The sequence below is a fragment of the Scomber japonicus genome, chromosome 5, assembly GCF_027409825.1.
Source record: "Scomber japonicus isolate fScoJap1 chromosome 5, fScoJap1.pri, whole genome shotgun sequence".
Lineage (NCBI taxonomy): Eukaryota > Metazoa > Chordata > Actinopteri > Scombriformes > Scombridae > Scomber > Scomber japonicus.
In genome coordinates this window covers 28,041,951-28,061,162 of record NC_070582.1, presented here as the reverse complement: position 1 = coordinate 28,061,162, position 19,212 = coordinate 28,041,951, and the positions used below count along the sequence as shown (strand labels likewise).

General features: G+C 39.3%; 1 protein-coding gene across 1 annotated transcript; it reads left to right on the top strand.

Annotated features, from left to right (window-relative positions):
* Positions 1-4,845: 4,845 nt before the first annotated feature.
* si:ch211-216l23.2 (uncharacterized protein LOC565061 homolog) lies at positions 4,846-15,761 on the top strand. Its single transcript, XM_053319295.1, has 9 exons — positions 4,846-5,025; positions 5,200-5,286; positions 6,536-6,609; positions 7,468-7,588; positions 12,337-12,536; positions 13,896-14,174; positions 14,325-14,495; positions 14,835-15,074; positions 15,306-15,761. Exons 1-9 carry the CDS (start codon positions 4,964-4,966, stop codon positions 15,341-15,343), a joined length of 1,272 nt encoding a protein of 423 aa, XP_053175270.1. The 5' UTR covers positions 4,846-4,963; the 3' UTR covers positions 15,344-15,761.
* Positions 15,762-19,212: the final 3,451 nt, after the last annotated feature.

Genomic DNA, 19,212 nt, shown 5'->3' with positions numbered 1-19,212 from the left:
ATGATGCCATCAGAGTTTTTAAACTTGAGGTTTTGAATTTGAAAGGAGGGTCTAACAGAAATATACAGAAGATGGAGCCTGTGATTATGGAAGTGGGTTGAAAGTGGAAGTGGGAAGAATCTCATTTATTAAGATTTCTTTTGTTTTGTTTTTTCTAATTAACAACTATCTATGAACTCAAATATAATGAGTGGACACTTACCAACTAAACCAACTTAACTACCTACAAATTACTTGGAAATTTTCCAGGACATAAATGTAAAATTAATTGATCTGTAAAACAAAGCATTACATGGATTTTCTAACTAGCACTACAGACACATTAGGCTTATGGAAATGTAAGTTTTTTTCTTGATATTTGGTCATAAACCAAAGTACCAGATACACTGAAAATTTGACCTGTTGATGGTGGTAGAAACCTACCAAGTAGCATCATCATTGCTATAGGAAAAGTCAACCATCCTCTTAGGATCATAAATGTCTATACAAAACTGAATGGTAATCCAAAGCGGTTGAGATACTTGTGTCTGAACCAAGGTGACATCAGCTTCAAAGCTCATTTCATTTTACAGATATGCCCAAATGGCCAGTTATGGTAGAACTAGGTCCAATAGTTTTAAAGGCAGCCCTGATGACTCCTGAATAAAACTGCCTGTGAGCAGTTGGTCTCTTTGTCGGTCAATGATCTGGAGTTGCTATACCCAAATTAAATAAAAACACACATGTTCTCACCTTTCTTATCCTCTGTGGCATCCAACCATACCGATGAGATTGACTTCTGCAATGGATTTGCCATATCTGTTTCTGGAATGTCTGCCATCAGCCCAGAACAGCTGAGGTAAATGGAATTTAGTTTGAGTAAATTTTTTTTTTTTTTTTGCAAATCTCTTTATTGGCATGTTTAGGCAAATGACAGAGTAATATAAACTGTTTGAGTCAAATTTGATTATCCAGAATATCCTTATCGGTAGGTTAGTAAAGCAAGACCCATTTTGGAATCCTTGACTCAATAATCTCCAATTAATGTTCATGATGCCACACAGTAAGAAAACACCTGCTAAGAAATGCCCTGAGGCCTGAAAGCAGCTTAATCCAGCCATGCTCAAACAAGGTATCATACTTTCTGTCTCAATTTTATTTATTTATTTTATTTTAAGATGTTGCATCTTCTAGTCTATTGCAGCAAGTGCAATATTCTTTGCTGTTTGCTGTTGCTATTTGCTGGGGCAGCAGGATCAGAGCCAAGGACACTAACAAACTGATCAGGAAGGCTGGCTCTGGGGACTCCTCTGAGACTGAAGACTGCTCCCCTGGACTTTTATTACATTATCCATCATATCAGTTATATTTCAGATTCATTTTTTGTTCATCTATAAGGTTCTGTCTGTATATATTGTGTAAATTATCAAGTACTAATATTAGGGCTGGATATTGTTTAAAAATGTTGATACCAGTAATAATCCAAGTACCCTTAAAGTGATACTGATAAGTACTGATACTGATAAGTGATTTAGTACTTCATTTGATACCCATGTGAATAGAAGCATTAAATTGCGACTTCACCACCACAGACAGGTTGTGGCTGCTGTGGCAGTGGGCCAATCACATCGTGATTCGCGCTTGCATTGATTCGCTGTGAGTCAGTCCATACAAATAGTCATATTTTCTCACTGCAAAAAGTATCAATTGCAGGTATCGTTTGACACAAGATGTTTCAATACAACTAGGCTGCTCAAGGAAGTATTTCCCTCACTTCCTTATTAGATATGATTAATCTGTCTTTGGTGACAGGTTATGTACCGCAGTCCTTTAAGGTAGCTGTAATTAAACCACTTCTTAAAAAATCTACTCTTGATTCAGAGGTTCTAGCCAACTATAGGCCGATATCAAACCTTCCCTTTCTCTCTAAGATCCTTGAGAAAGCAGTTGCTAATCAGCTGTGTAACTTTCTACATAGTAACAGTTTATTTGAGAATTTTCAGTCTGGATTTAGAGCTCATCATAGCACAGAGACTGCACTGGTAAAAGTTACAAATGACCTTTTAACCTCATCAGACAATGGACTTATCTCTGTCCTTGTTCTGTTAGATCTTAGTGCTGCCTTTGACACTATTGGTCATCAAATCCTGTTGCAGAGACTTGAACATTTAATTGGCATTAAAGGAACAGCATTGAAATGGTTTAAATCATATTTATCTGATATAGATTTCAGTTTGTAAATGTTAATGATAAATCCTCCATGCAAACAAACGTTAGACATGGTGTTCCTCAAGGCTCAGTGCTTGGACCAATACTATTCTCCTTATATATGCTTCCTTCAGGAAACATTATCCAGAATCACTCAATAAATTTTCATTGTTATGCAGATGATACTCAATTATATCTATCGATAAAGCCAAATGAAACTAACCAATTAACTAAACTACAAACATGCATTAAGGACATAAAGGCCTGGATGACCTGTAACTTCCTGTTATTAAACTCAGAAACTACTAGCGCATAACTACTCTGGATGGCGTTACTCTGGCCTCCAGCACCACTGTAAGGAATCTATGAGTTATATTTGATCAGGATCTGTCTTTTAATTCCCACATAAAACAAATTTCAAGGACTGCCTTCTTTCATCTGCATAATATTGCAAGAATTAGACAGATCCTGTCTCAAAATGATGCTGAAAAACTAGTCCATGCATTTGTTACTTCTAGGCTGGACTACTGTAATTCATTATTATCAGGCTGTCCTAACAAGTCTCTAACGACTCTCCAGCTGGTCCAGAATCCAGCTGCTCGTGTTCTGACAAAAACTAGAAAGAGAGATCATATTACTCCCATCTTGGCTTCACTGCATTGGCTTCCCATAAAATTCAGAATAGAATTCAAAATCCTCCTCCTCACCTTCAAAGCTCTCAATGGTCAGGCTCCATCATATCTTAAAGAACTGATAGTACCTTATGTACCTACTAGAGCACTGCGCTCCCAGCATGCAGGTCTACTTGTGGTTCCTGGTATCTCTAAAAGTAGAACAGGAGGCAGAGCCTTCAGCTATCAGGCTCCTCTCCTGTGGAACCATCTTCCAGATTTGGTCCGGGGGGCAGACTCCCTCCCTACATTTAAGAGTAGGCTTAAAACTTTCCTTTTTGATAAAGCTTATCGTTAGGGCTCTTAGAGCTCTTAGCTTATGCTGCTATAGGCTTAGACTGCCGTGGGGACTCCCATGATGCACTGAGCTCCTCTCTCGTCCTCCCTCTCTCTCTATATCCATCCATCTATAGCCATTAACATTCATGTTCTATTAATGCATTCAATAACCTAAACTTCTTCCCCGGAGTTGTCTGTGCTTTCTCGTCTCACAGGTAATCTGGGCCTGTAGACGTCCGGATGACAGATTCCAGTCCCGGACCTTCTAGCTTCATTGTTGATTTTCATTGTGCTTCTCTCCTCTATCCTTCCTTTCTCTCCTCTCTACCCCAACCGGTCAAGGCAGATGGCCGCCCACTTTGAGTCTGGTTCTGTCTGAGGTTTCTTATTGTTAAAAGGGAGTTTTTTCTTGCCACTTGTTGCTCATGTGGGAATGTTTGGTCTCTTTAAAGTTAAAACCTGAAGAGTTTGGTTTAGAACCTGCTCTATGTGTAAAGTGCCTTGAGATAACTTTGTTGTGATTTGGCGCTATACAAATAAAGATTGATTGATTGAGATTGATTGATACTTGGTATCGATTTATTGCGGTTGATACCTTAAAGGTATTGAGTACCAATACCCAGCCCTAATCAATACAGACTACATTCAGAGTACACTAATACTCTAGGGCAATCATGCACTTTACTGCCTGGACAATATCCACTTGATCTGCACTATTCTACAGTGTACTATATAGCAAATTAACACCATTAAACAGTGTATGCTCAGCAATATACAGTTATGGCAATATCTCTAGTAACTACTACTACTACTATAACTACTATTACTAGTTATTGTATATAATTTAGCCTATGGCCTTTTAGCCCTTTTGTATTTGTTTCTTTTACCTACAACATTGTTTTTTAAATTTCGATTAATGTCAAGTGGCTGCTAATCCATCCAACCATCCATCCATCCATCCATCCATGAGAATTGCTCTTACTTTTCCAGTGACAGTTGCTGCTGCAGAGAAGAGCTTCTCCAAATTGAAGCTGATCAAAACCTACCTGAGATCCACCATTTCTCAAGAGCGTCTCATTGGACTTGAATTAATAAGCATAAATCGTGACGCGTTCTGATGGGTTGTCCTATCAGGTGTCTGTTGCCGTGCACCAGCTGTGTAGATATTTGTACAGTTAAACTGATCTGAAGTCTGTTGATGTTATTTTCCTCATTGGCTGTTACGGATTTAAAAAACAAATTGAATTGTACGTTTAACTGTTCCTAAATGCTTTTTTATTTGATTTAATTTAAGATTTTTTTAAAGACATGGAGATGTGTTTCTTGTATTGTACAGCTTATGATAGTTTGTTTTAAAGTAAACCAAAGTGTTATTAAGAAAAAGTATATCTTGTATGTAAAAGTAGAAGTGTGTATGCATCAGTAATGCAAGTAATGTAAGTCTAATCAACAGAATACAGAGTACTCCACCTTATTTTTATTCTCCACCTTTTGTGTGTGAAGGGGGGGGGGGCACCAAACAAATCTCGCCTAGGGCACCAAAATGGCTAGAGCCGGCCCTGCATCCATCCATTTCTCTGCCAACATTGTGCCAGTAGGTGGCGGTAATGCGCATGTAAACTGGCTAATCAACCATCAGAAGAAGACTTTCTCCTCCTCCTCCTCCTCACAGGGAGGGTTGTAGAGTATAACACCGGTGGAGAGACGCCAGGAGGACGCTTACTTTCTCGCTGTCATTAAACGCATAGATTAAACCACCATAAAAATAAAGGAGAAGAAGAGAAAAACGCACAGATTTGTCTCGGGTGAGGGACGGCGTCAGTAATATGTCGTCTTGGGCTAAATCCTCTGCAGCTGCACGGCGGCCACAGGCGAACCCAAATGGAAGGTAAGCCGAGTGGTAGCAAGTTTAGCATTAGCAGCTACCAGGCTACCGTTATAGCAGCCACAGCATAAAGCTAAAAGGGGGTGGGGGCGTTACCTAACCGTAACAGCCTTTCTTGTACTAATTTCCTTAAGTAGAATTTAGTTGTATTTAACAAACTTGTATTGTTTTGTGCAGTGCGCAGCAGCTGCGGTTGTTTCGGAGGGCAGCGCCGTACCCCAACAGAGAGGAGAGGACCGAGGAGCTTAAGGATGCTCTGGACAGGTAGTAGCATTAACGCTTCACTCCTCTGACTCAAAGCTTTATGTTTTAGCTTCAAGCTTCAGGTTTGATTGGACGTTTGTTTTGATTCCATGCATACCGAAGGAACAGCTCCAGTTAACATGTTGATATTCAGTTTTATTCAGATTAATTGTAAGTTAAATAAGGGATCGTGCATCATGTAGCACAACCTTCTGTGAAAGTGTGACTGTCTCAGAGGAAAGAAAAGCATACAAAGGCTATCTGGTCCATTTAATTAGATTAAAAAAATAATGATAATAGCAAAGATAACAACAATAATAACATCACTGTTAATACATTTCATGTTTAACACACTGTTCTATCATAGTAAAACGTACAGTCTCTATAATACAGAGGTTTTCAGAGAGGGAAGTGGGCCTTCTCAGGGAAGTGAAAGTGAACAAAAATATTACATTAAGAGAGCATATAGAGTAGCCTAAATGTGTGATTTGGTTAAAGAGATAGTAGTAATTTGGGGGAATTTTACAGTTTTTCCCACTTTCCCAGAGTCAGAATCTAATAAATGCCCTTTTATGTGTTTGGTGTAGTATGAAGTATGTTAAAAAGCAATATCTGCTTTATTGGCTCAATAATTGAGTGTTTGTATGAAATTAAATAAGCACATAAGGAGCTGAGTGAAGGGTGGAAGGGACACCTTTTACCAAGCTTTCTGTGAGGGGAGCTGATCTGATTTGGGTAAATCAATAACTTGCCACTCTTGCTCTGCCCCATAATTAAATGGACAAAGTGTCTTATTCTTAAATGCCAATCCAGTTTTGCAGCCACAGTGCAATGACACCAGTGTTTTCATTTATTTTGGCTGGTGATTATTTGGGTTGGACAACTGACACCTCTGTGTTTTTTCACTCAACCGTGACAAAGGGAAAGTATTTCAGCAGTTCATCTCTGAATGGTTTGGCACCTCAGATGGTATGTCAAGAAAAACAAGGCATTGACATATCTGCATCATCAAGCAATCAATTGTGTTCTGACCAAATTATCAGGCATGAGAATGAAACACTAAAAACATATTCATTTCTGGATTCAGGTTCTTTGAAGCACACTTATGTTTTGGGGGGTTTGAAAGCAGCTTCCTCCTGTTTTTCTGTGTTTCTAACATCTTTGATCATATTAAGTCATCACATGACCTTGTGAACAGGAGGCACAGAAATGCTTCCTTCACCCAAACATAACAGTAAAAGGCACACCTGTTTCACCACTTTCCTTTCAGTTACGAAGAACTAGAGCAAATGCAAAACTACAGTGGAAGCGTGAAGTATGAGGGATACAAGCATCAACCAAATGGTGAGACTTTTTTTACATTCATCCTTAAAATGCAGTTTGCAACAGCCAAACTGTGTTTGTTTACTTTTTTAATGTGGTGCACAGAAACCTTACACAACATGACTAATATTATTTCCATGCAAAAAATGTTTATTATGAAAATGCATGCTTTGTCAGTCTCTAACTGCATATTAAATCAAATAAAAGTTTTGTATAATAGCTGTTAATAATATAACATATTGCTTCAAGCTTCAAATAACTCAAATATACAGTTTATAGTGTTAGTCGTAATCCTTAAGATTTTGGTCCTCTTTATTTGGTGATACCTGTGGTTACCATGGTGACCGCAGGTGTAGTTTAATACTACAGTATAGGCCTACATTTCTTGAGCAGCGACATTGTCAGACATACAAGAGCAGCTGGTGTATCAGTTTACAGAGCAACCAAACAAACTCAATAAAGAGGCAGGTCCAAAATAATGCTGCTGTGATCTGATCCAGTGCTGCACATGGCATGACTAGTTCTCCACACAACAGCAAGGCCACAGTGAAGTTGGTTACCTTGCTGAGGACTTCTTGTTCCATTACTCTCTTTGAAAACAAGAAGTAATCTACTGGTGAACAAAATGTCTTGTTTTGTACACATTTTTAATAAATTCCAACACAACCTTTATACCATGATGTGTCAGAGATGCAATTTACTGTGACTCTCATACAAGCATATACGGCCAGCGATGTCCATTTGACAGCGATGAGATTTAGTATATTCCTTTTATATTTTCCTGTGTGGTTTGTACAAATGCTGTGTATGTCTTGAGATTACAACAATAAGATCAGTACTGATTCTCTCCCATCTCTTTCACCACCCTCAAATCTCCAGCCAAACAAGAGGGCACTCCAGCAGACAGACGTAAAGCCATGTATCAGAAGTTCTACAGACAGGTGCAGGAGGAGAGGAAGCCGGCTGACTGCGTGGTCCTCTCTGTAACCAACCAGTGCCTGTGAGTACTTGTGACAGAAATCTAAACCACAAGCAGTCATGATGAAAACTTGGGTGACTTCTACGTACAAGGATAATATTTGACTGAATAGAGGGTTCGGCCAAGCGCTTTCACTTCATTGATTTAGGGCCAGGCATTCATTTAAACAACACACCCTCATTCTGTAAGGCTGGAATGATGTTCCGCTGCCCTGATCCATCCTGAATAGAGATATCTCATCTCACAAATATGGGCCCAGTTTCAGATGAGACTTAAATACCATCAACGTGTTATCAGTAATGTTGACACAAACCCTGACACGATAAAGCCCTTCCTTAATGTTATGTATACCAATGTGCAATACACTACCAAAAAATCCTCCCATCACGCGTAAATGTACCACTTATGGTTGGTTATATACTTTCTAGCATAGAGTTTATATATTACTTTTCTGAAAAATCGGCATGAACTTGTATACTCAATGAACAACTCCCAAAACATGAATTCATCACCAGGGTTCCCACACATCCTGGAGAATAGTTGGCCAATTTTCCTATCTTATGGAAAACACACAGAAAAAGTCATGTCCCATTCTAATATTTCCTTTAGCTGAGAATGAACTATAAAGACATATACCAGATCACCCCAAAACTGATAACACTACCAACTGAAAGGACTAAGTCATGTTCAGGATCATATTAACACACACCCCCACCACCACCACCACCACCACCACCACCACAGTCATGTGCATGGTAGAACATGCAGTTTGGATGACTATACAACTTAGTTTAGTTATCCATCACATGTAAATATTAGTCACTGCAGACTGTTAACTGTTAGTTTTTATTAGGTTTATTTTTATTAGGTTATCTTCCCAACTTGTTTTAAACAGTTGAATAATGTGAAATTGCAATGCTTTCAAATGTGTGTTGCAGTGTTGAGAGAGTTGGATAATAAGGAATGGGAAGCTGGGGTCAAAGAACATTGAACTTCCCAACTACATACAAGTCAAACACCAGCTAAATACTGGCTAACGCTACTTTTTTTTACATTGGTAACTTGTCTCGCCAAAGGCAACGCTGCATTAAGGTAAAATGGACTGTGACATGAAAGGTTTAAATGTTTAAATATTACTAGTAATAATTTTTGCAAAGTGGAGAGAGTGGAAGTTACTGCCACATGCACATTTTGGGATGTGATATTTAAGGATAGGTCTGGTGATATTCTATATTTGTCTTACTATCAACAAATCCAATGAAAGAACCATTGAAGATAACCAGTCGATCTTGTCTGTTGTGTATTAGACAGCAGCATTCCTAGTGTGTTATAGGTATGCAGAGCTATAAGGTTAGGCCATAGTCATTGTCATCAATGTCATCAGGACAAAGAAAAAAAGACAATGCCCAGGTTGTCCTTTTGTTAATGCGTTGAATGATTTTCACATAATGTTTGACCTATGATGACTGACGGCTCCCCTGGTAACAATATCATAGTCATGTCATTGTAAATGTGTTTAAAAGCTGTTTGAGACTATATGAAGTTTTTTTTAATAATCCACACATATTCCTCCCATTATTTTAAAATAGAAAAACTTATAAAGAGCATTTCCTCAAACCCCAGATTCAAATTTTTACTCATTTCATTTAATTTAGTTTTTATCACTGCACCAGATTTGTCTGAAAAGACACATTTGTATGCGCCATTCAAGATCAAACATGAAGAAAGTAGGAACATTAAGACTTTACAAACTCTGTCATAAAAAGTTTATTCATGAACAATCAATTTAGTTAGTGTATGCATTTTATGAATATGTAATGCCGTTTTTAAATTAGAAACTGATTTGTTTGCAGCTCTGTCAAACACATACACACCCTTCCACCAAAGCTTTCGAGTTCTTCAGTACACTAATTGATCTAAGTCCCAATAAGTCCCATTTTCTGTACATATGAAATATGACTTGGATAACACGTCCTCTCAAAACAACCCAATTTTATACTTTCAAAAAGGCTTAAGTTACATACTCGTGACATGCTACACACACATTATTCATGAATTCTTAGTTGTTGAGGTCATGGTTGGTCCCAGGAGGGTTGGGTCAAGGGCAGCTGGACTATTCGGTTGTAGATACTTGGAGATTTCATTTGATCCAAGAGGCTTCTTCATTTCTAACTGAATGTTGGGGAGTCCAAGCTATTAACCCTTTTGTGGGATCGTTATCAAGGTTATTGATACCACAGCTGGAATGACCATCATCAGAGACTCACTTGAGGCCAACCGTAAATGACGGTCATTGGCATTGTAGGTGGGGGTCTCGTAGATCTCATATCTACGGTTTGGTATGGTTTCCCTACATTTATGTAGATAAACCTGCTTCACTCCTCATTTCAACCACCTGTCTTCTCTATCCAAAATAGGTATGTTTTCCTCGACTCTTGATCTTCAAACTTTCAGACGTAGGTAAACTGCTGAGTCTTGACTTGAGGAGTTGACCCTCCTTTGTTTATCCATGTGGTTTTTGTAATGGTTGCTTAGTTTTCCTGATATATAAGTCTGTGCTTGCTGCATTGGACTGCATACACTGACAAAGAAACAAAAACAACTTTTCCCAGGATGCTTTTCTTGGGTTTGGGTGTTCAGCCTTTCAGGTAGACCACTTCCTGTTAGTGTGTTGATGGGTGTGAAAAACATAGGAATGCTGGTGTGTTGAAAATCCTTCTCAGGTACTCCAACCATGTAAAGAATGATGATGATGTTAGTTTATTCCTCCTTTCTTCACCACCCGCAGTATTGTAGTTCTTCCTGGATCTTGTGCCAGTTTTCACAAAGGTCCAGTTAGGCTATCCACAAACTTTAAGTGCATCCTTCAAATGTTTGTGCTCCTTCTTTTGGGCATGGTACATTATCAGCTTAGTGGTGCAGGGATCTGGTAACACCTACTTTATGCTGGCTGGTGAGAGTCAGAGAGTATGTTTTGGTCTGTGTGTAGGGGTTTCCTGTATACTCCCAACACAGAGGGCCCTGACAATTTGTATGGCACAGTCTAAAAAGGTCAAGCTGTTGTTCCTGACTTCCTCTCATGTGAACTTGATGTTACTGTCCACTGTCTTCCTGTGTTCTGTGGAGGTTTGCACTAGCTAGTGCCCATGTGTTGTCCACATATTAAACCAGTAGCTCAGCATTGTTGCTGTGTTACTCACTGTTGTCTTTCTCAACATATTGCTAATGGTTGAGTAGTGGATACTCTACTCAGCTCAGGGATCAACACCATTATATTGATCCACCCTCACATAATTTGGTGACAAGTGACTATATAAAGACTACTCCACAATAATGCGTCATCATAACTCAAAAGTAATAGTACAATGCATAAAAAATTACTCTCACTACACAATGCAATCTCAAAAAGTCATTCATGCACAACATACTCGCACAAAAATAGCATCCATCATGTTTGACAGATACGGCAGCTGTGTCTGCATTTATGTTGATGTGAAACTGTTACTTAACTAGTTGGCTAACATTGAAGTGATAACAGCGCTAATATTTGCTTATTACCAAGTGCACAAATGGGCCAGTGCTCGTAAATGCAACCCAACACTAATTATCTAAACAAAATAGATGGAATTTATAGCACGCTTAATAGCTATTTATTATATTTGTAAAGTTATAATACACACAAGTAAAATGTTACTGTTTTTCTTCATCAGCCATGCTATAAAAATGTGGCCCCATCTTATTGGTATATACTTGTTCTTTGCTGTTAGTTGGGATTTAGATGATTGATATAACAGTATGACTGACATTTAGACTGTAGTTCACATTTTATTCTGGAAGAAATGTTTCTAGTGTAGTAACTGATGAGTAGCTAATGGCTAATACTATTGTGTGCCATGAAATAGTGGTGTATATGTAACTTTAGTTGCAATATCAATATCTAATGTTACATTGCAGATGTATGTAATATAATATAACATCTGTAATAGATTTAAATGGTGACCCAGTTTCACTGTGAAAAAAAGGTCTAAGGAAACTTGGTAAACCACTTTTCCAACATAATACAATTTTCCTTTTGTCATTTTATGGGTGGTGCATTTCCAGTACAATTTGGCTATCACTTGCACCTTTTCTTCCTTACATTGCCCATTGTGGACAGTCAAGCTGCTAACTGTGCTAGTGGCAAACAGGAGCTATATAGTTACCCACACTAGCCCTCACACAGTTTTGTCTACTTCTAGTTTTTTTTTCTTCTTCCCAGAATTAGTATCTTTGACTCTTATATCAGATAGCTGAATGTTGCAAATAGGTGTCAGTATAGGAAAAAGCTCCATGAATCGTGTAACTGATATAGAAACATAACAAACCCAAAATTTACCATTGATGCTGTAGCACCTGTTTACACATGCAGACTCAAACAGTAGAGGCACAGCATGCTGCCGTTCATTGTGATTTGAACCTCCAAATAGCCGTCTGACACTAACAAAAGAGCAAACTGTCAACATCTGCTTATAACAGTGTTAAGTTTTTTTGGTGTTTTCCTTTGATAGGATCACAAATCTTTGACAAAAAATTACACAAATTCACTGAATGAATACATTGTTTTATCAGATTTTTGACTTAAACACATGCAACACTCACAACTCCTTGACGATTAAGGTGCATACACTCTCTCACATTCTCAGAGATTTGATTTAGGTTCATCTTTCTGCCAGCTGAGTCACTTAATATAGACATGTCAAGTTAACAAAGTGTTTCTCTTCCTCTCAAAGGGATTACCCCAAATCGCTAGGCCAGTGCTTGCAGGAGCGTGGCCTATCAGTGGAAATGCTCTACCTTCAGGCGGAGTCGGGCCTGACCCGGGCCCTGCAGGATGTGCGAGCAGACGGCTCCCCGTTATGTATTCTGGTGGAGCACACAAACGTAGCTCTGTCCTCCTGCACTGTTATCATATTCTCAGAATCCCTCAAAAGTAAGTCCCTACCCCTCATTCCTTCAAACGTAGCCAAACCACCTCAGTTTACAATCCCTTTTCTAGGCTCACTTCTACTGACGGTGTAATGACGATGTACATTTTAAAATCTACCAACATCCAAAACAATATAAAAACAAGACATACTCCCATTAAATACACCAACATGTACACTTTTAAATGCTGTAATTCTGCTCTCAGCATTTGTAACATGGATTTCCTCATCAACACTTTATTATTTTAATAATTTTTAATAGTGCGTCAAATTTACACAATATTCAACGGCAGTCAGCAAATCCTCCATTGGCTGACACTGGTATACACTTAAACACTGAATAAAACAACTGAATAAAATCTACAAGTGGCAAATTTGGCGTGTTAAATGAAAATTTTGTTACAACTTGGGTTTTTAAAAAAATGGTTTTACCAGTGATGTTAACACTGTATTAACCAAGTAATTGGTGATATCTCAGAACTACGGGCTACTATGTGGCAAGAGACACAAATGGATTGATAAATTTATAAATAATCCAACAGGTCAAACATAATTGGTAGAAAACATTAGGCTTCTTGGTTCAAGCTTCTGTATTTGCTGTAGTAAGGCCTACACGTGGTCAATGGTTGGTAAGACCAAATGCCAGTCATGTTTCATATTGCATTTCAGTTGAGTAAAGAAGAGATGTTTTCATAGCTGATAGAACTGATGGCCTGAAGAACCCAAGTTGAAATAAAGCCTAATTTTTCTTTTATGTTGACATCTACACCATGATCTTCATACAACTGATCAAAGAAATTGACAAAAAGGCACACCAATCATAGACAAATCTGCATAATACAAATGTCAAATCCACACCATATGAAATAAGAACATCAAAACTGTGCAGAGTCATGTTGAAACTATTTAGCTCCTAACAGAAACATGGAAACTCAAAGATGTCCTAAAAATACGCTGTTTGGTCTAAATAAAGATATTCAAAAGGAAATGATTCATTGCATCAGATATAAATTCATATCAAATCACCTAAAGTTAAATCATTGCTCATAAAATATGTCCAAGAACATAATGCAACACGATTTTAAGTTACTGATAGATGCATACTTCTTATACAAATTGCATGCCCCTCACTGCCCCCCTTCTTTCAAACGAACTACAACTCACATTCAAAATACCTTTTATCAAAAGTACTACCTACCAAAGTACCAAATATCAGCATGACCCAAACATTTGTAAGAACCAATTGGTTTTTACTGCACATTTCAATGGTTTTGGCTCATTTTATTTTACTTTCCCCCCCCTCCGGTCCCTTGACCCGACACCACTAACTCTCCCATTTCATACCCCCCTCCCCCTCCCCCCAGTTCATCGCAACATGCCCAAAGACCAGGCCATGGACTTTGTTGCAGCCGAGTACAGTCGTGGACTCGTCAAAGATCGCCCGGCAAGGGACCCCTCAGACATTGCAGCGCAGGCGTCACAACTGCTGGATGATTTTCTGGATCGGGAAAAGATTGGGCGTTACAGTGTTCCCTCCGAAACCCGTCAGCTCCTTGTGCTATTGACAGAAGGGGTCCATCTTTACCCTGAGGAGCTGGAAACCATCACAGAATACGTCCGTTCCCGGCAGGTGCATGCACAAGGTAGAACACTGATCACGCTGTAGAGCCTACACTAACTAGTACTGGTGCTGTGTCAGTATTACGGATTCCTCCTTTAACTCCTTATCTTCTCTGTTCTTTCCTTCTCTTTGGGTCATGCCTTTCCTGTCTACTGTGGTTTTCTCTCCCCAGCCTCCAGCACTGAAGGGGAGAGGGGGAACATGTTACCTCCAGGACTGGGGAAACCACCTCCTCTGCTCCCTACTCCACCTGGGCCCCCTCAACCTCAGTCTTCAACTGGGGGAGTTGGGCCCATGGGGAACCACTCACCACCTCCACCAGTTCCTCTTTTGCCTTCACCAGGTTAGATAGCAGACTTCTTGACTACAGACAAACAATAACAGACACGTTGTATAGACACAGTTACCATTTATTTTAATATCATTGATTTTGCAGATATCCTTGCAGGTAAATTATTGATTTAACTCTTCAGTCATTTATAGTCAGTGGTGGTGTTGTGTGGAGTTGTGTTATTAAAAAGAAGTGGTTCATGTAAATAAATAACATATGAACTCCTCTAAGATTTCATTAGTTCATCTGCAGTATTTGGATGTGTTTCTATCCTAACATGATGTCCTGTAAGTGGAAGAGTGATGTGTTTTTACTCAGATCGGGTTTGTGTCACTTCTTTTTTTTTTTTAGGCTCCTATCCAAAAACCAAACCTCCCCCACTGCTGTCCTTGCATCGGCCTCCTTGTCCGTCACTAGGGCCCCAATCTTCACGAGGCCCTCTTTCCTCACACAGCCTATACAGTGCCCCTGGTTTGCCTCGTGGGCCCCTGCTCCACCCTCCATACCATCCAGGCTCCAGGGGCCCCCATGGAGCTAGAGGAGCCCCTCCATCTCTGAAGAGTTCTCGCCCTCCACTTTTATCTGCGCCAGGTGTGTATAATATAATCATGTTTTCTTCACATTTGTCTTGTCAATTTTTTGTCCTTTTTATTAAATGTATATGGCTTTAAGTGTGTTCTCAGATGTTGTGATTTTCTATATTGAAACCTTGATTTTAAAACGGAGCACTTGGATACAAACAATCAAATTTAATTTAGACTTATTGTATAACATTTTTTGTCATATTCTTTCCTCTCCCCTCCCCTCTGTCTCTCTGCTCAGGTGGCCCTCTTCCACGACCGAGCGGCCCCCGACATTAAGAAAAGACTTTGAGATATCCACACAAACACACACACAGCCTGCCAGTGCCAGCACTGTACTCTTGATCAAAAGACTCCTGGCCCCTGCGTAGGACTCCTGTTTGGGAAATTTCACCTTTTTTAAATAAAGTAGTAAACCATTTTAAATTGGATGGAAAGATGGTTAATGTCCAATATTATTATCTGAGGTTTATTTGTGGGTGGATTGAGAGAGAATGGCGGAGTGTTCTAATGACTGTTCATGTGTCTTTTTTTTTTTAAGATCCTTTTGTCATCACGGTTAATTTTCCCAGTGTATAGTGCACTGGTCTTTTCCAGAAACATCCCATAAAAATAATAGTTTTGGTCTAGGTCACACAGACAAGCTATACAGCATAAATACTTAACATCTAATTTGTTAAGCTGAATGTGCAAAAAATCTTAGCCATCAGTGTGCAGCTAGTTCACATGGGGGACTCATGAAGTTAATGAGACTTGTTTTTGTCTCTTGAAAATACTGAAGAGGTCTCAGTAGCTAACCCGCTGTATACAGTATTTCAAGACAGTGCTTAAAAGTATTTCTCAGAGGTATTCTCTGGAAACAAGTTCAGCAACTGATTTGAAAGACATTACAAGCTGTTTGAGTTTTATGTATATTTATTTTTGTCTTGCGTGCACAACATTTAACTCCCTTTCACTACAGGTCAACAAATCCTCTATAATTTATTACATTCAGTTTCACCTCAGGTGTATTGTATCGTAATAGACACATTCATGGGGTGTTTCCTGAGAATGGTTTTGATGCGTTGTCTGAGTAAAAGTTGTCTTAATATGCAGTAAAGCACCATGGTCCCTCTGACAGCTTGACTTTTTGTAGGCTTTGGTCATCCAGAATAAAAATGGACCGTTATGTGTTTCACCAAGCCAAAGGAGGCAACCCCTAGCCATTGCAGTAAGGTCAGGTGATTCTCTCTGTGGGGTCAAAGTGGGGGAGCGTGAGAACCATTTAATGTCTTTGTATGCAGACGATATGATTTTGTTTCTGACCAATTTAGATTTTGCCTGCCCTCATGGACCTTTTTCTCAAATTACAATGGGATTTCTGGGTATAAGGTTAATGTTCAAAAAGTGTGGCCATACCCCTCAATTCTCCAGCTGAAAAGACTTCAATGAGTTAACTCCCCTGCTTGGAAACAAATAAAGCAGTGCCACATTTAAGCAGTGTCGCCGACTGGCATTCCTTTTATCCAGTCATACCAAACTCTGAAGAATGGCACTGATAATTAATTTATTAAACACACATCCAGTATCTGGTTTGCACTTCAAAGTAATACTACAAACCTGCTTTGTCAAACATATTTATAGATGGAATAACCAAGATGTGGCACAATCAGGGAATTAAGAAATGTTTGCATTTTTACAAGAATGATGTACTTATGTCCTTTTAAGTAGTTGTGTAGAGTTTTTCACCTCCCAACTGCTAATTTCTTCAATATTTACACATCAGGCACATTTCAGCGAGGAAACCCCACTTCCATAGGGCCTCTTGAAGAAATTCTGAAAGATATCAATAACCTCAGAGGCACTTTGTCCTTGACAGAAACTAAACCCCCGAACACCTTGACCACATTAGAGCAAGACCTGAACTGTACTTTTGAAGATAGTGAAAGAGAAACACTCTGAGGAGCAGCAGTAGAATAAAACGGGTAACTTTATTCTCAACTGTCTGGAAATGTAATAAATTAAAACATTATTAGGGTTCCATGTTGGAGATTCTTGAAGATTATCAGGTTTGAGATCCCCTGTTCACCTAAACTGTCCTTACTAGGCCATATATCTGGCATCCTTATCAAAAGAAACAAGATGTTTATGCAACTGGCCATTATTTCTGGTATTCATTTGTTATGGAAAAATGCCAATCCTCCCCATGTCTCCATGTTGGTTCAAATAATTACCTTTTATATTTGGCATGAGAAAAAATGTTCAGTCTCAAAAAAACCTTGTCTTTGATAGATGCTGGTCTGTTTTTAGGAGCTACGTGGGAAATATTTCAGTCTGTTGTGGGTTGAAGAGACACACTATATGGACAAAAGCATTGGGACACTTGGCCATTACACCTACAGGAACTTTTATGGCATCCCATTCTACATCCATAGGCATTAATATGGAGTTGGCCCCCACCTTTGCAGCTATAACAGCTTCCACTCTTCTGGCGAGGCTTTCCACAAGATTTTGGAGTTTGTCTGTGGGAAATTTTACCCATTCATCCAGAACAGGATTTTTGAGGTCAGGCACTGATGTTGGACGAGAAGGCCTGGCTCTCAATCTCCCTTCTACTTCATCCCAAAGGTGTTCGATGAGGGTGAGGCCAAGCTCTGAGCGGGGCCAGTCAAGTTCATCCACACCAAACTCACCCAACCATGACTTAATGGACCTTTCTTTGTGCACTGGGGCACGGTCATGCTGGAACTGAAAAGGGCCCTCCCCAAACTGTTCTCACAAAGTTAGAAGCATAGAGTTGTCCAAGATGTATTTTTATGCTGAAGCTTTATGGTTTTCCTTCACTGGGACTAAGGGGCCTAACCCAATCCCTGAAAAACAACCCCATACAATTGACCGTCCTCCACTAAACTGTACAGGTGGCACAATAGAGTCAGGCAGGTAATTTTCCCCTGGCATCTGCCACGCCAACACTCGTCTATCAGATAGAAAAGTGTGATTTGTCACTTTATAGAACATGTTTCCATTGCTCCAGAGTCCAGTGGTAGGATGCTTTCCACCACTCCATCTGATGCTTGGCATTGTTCTGGGTGATGTAAGGCTTTCATGCAGCTGCTTGGCAATGGAAACCCATTAGCCCATTAACCCATGAAGCTCCCAGCACACATTTTTTGTGCTGATGTTAAAGCCAGAGAAAGTTTGGAACTCTGCAGTTATTGAGTCAACAGAGGGTTGGCGACTCTTTTGGCATTATGCGCCTCAGCACTTGTTGACCCCGTTCTGTGACTTTTTACGTGGTCTGCCACTTCATGACTGAGTTTCTGTTGTTCCTAAACGCTTCCACTTCTCAATAATAACAGTTACTGTTGACCGTGGAATATTTAGCAGGGAAGAAATTTCATGAACGGACTTATTGCAAAGGTGACATCCTATGAAAGTACCACATTTGAATTCACTGAGCTCTTCCTCTCAGAACCCGTCCTCTCAGAAATGTTTATAAATGCAGACTACACGGATAGGTGTGTAATTTTATACACTTGTGGCAACAGGTCTGAACAAAACACCTGAATTCAGTGATTAAGAGGTGTGCCCAAATACTTTTGTCCATATAGTATATATTTGACATACATGTGAATCTGTGTGGACATGTATCATTGAATTTCAATGTACTAATTTCTGTAAATTTTGTTTATTTCACTAAATGCACTCCACCCACCACCACCACTGTCTTGATACCATTGCTTTTATTATGGCCCCTATGTGGGGGTGGGGTGGGGGGGGTTTGTCGGATTATTACTTTATTTAATTTTTTATTATCTTAGATATTTCAATTCCAAAATATCGAATTATAGACAGTTCTGTTTTTGAGGAGGAAAATCAACAAATCATTTAAAAGCAAAGTAGACCGCTTAAAAGGCTCGCCAGCATAAACTCGAGGAATATAAATCTCTACACAGTTTAAAAATGTAAGTGGACAAATACATTTTCCTCACCGCAGTGTGTTTTTATACCTGCCATCAGTGAAGGAAAGCTTTTCTGTAAAACATGGCTGAGCTCATTGCTTCTCAGTGTTTCGGTTGAAGTTCTTGGTTCAGTCAGCTTTGTTCATCTTGAGTGGAAGCAGTGAGAATTTCTTCGTGGATGTAACCGTGTAATGAGATATTAAATTC

What these genes read in the sequence shown, in the direction of transcription:
- si:ch211-216l23.2 (XM_053319295.1), top strand. Translation starts at nt 4,964, where the DNA reads ATGTCGTCTTGGGCTAAATCCTCTGCAGCTGCACGGCGGCCACAGGCG. An exon ending in CTTAAGGATGCTCTGGACAG is followed by an intron (nt 5,287 to 6,535) that starts GTAGTAGCATTA and finishes CTTTCCTTTCAG; the next exon opens with TTACGAAGAACTAGAGCAAA. An exon ending in ATACAAGCATCAACCAAATG is followed by an intron (nt 6,610 to 7,467) that starts GTGAGACTTTTT and finishes TCAAATCTCCAG; the next exon opens with CCAAACAAGAGGGCACTCCA.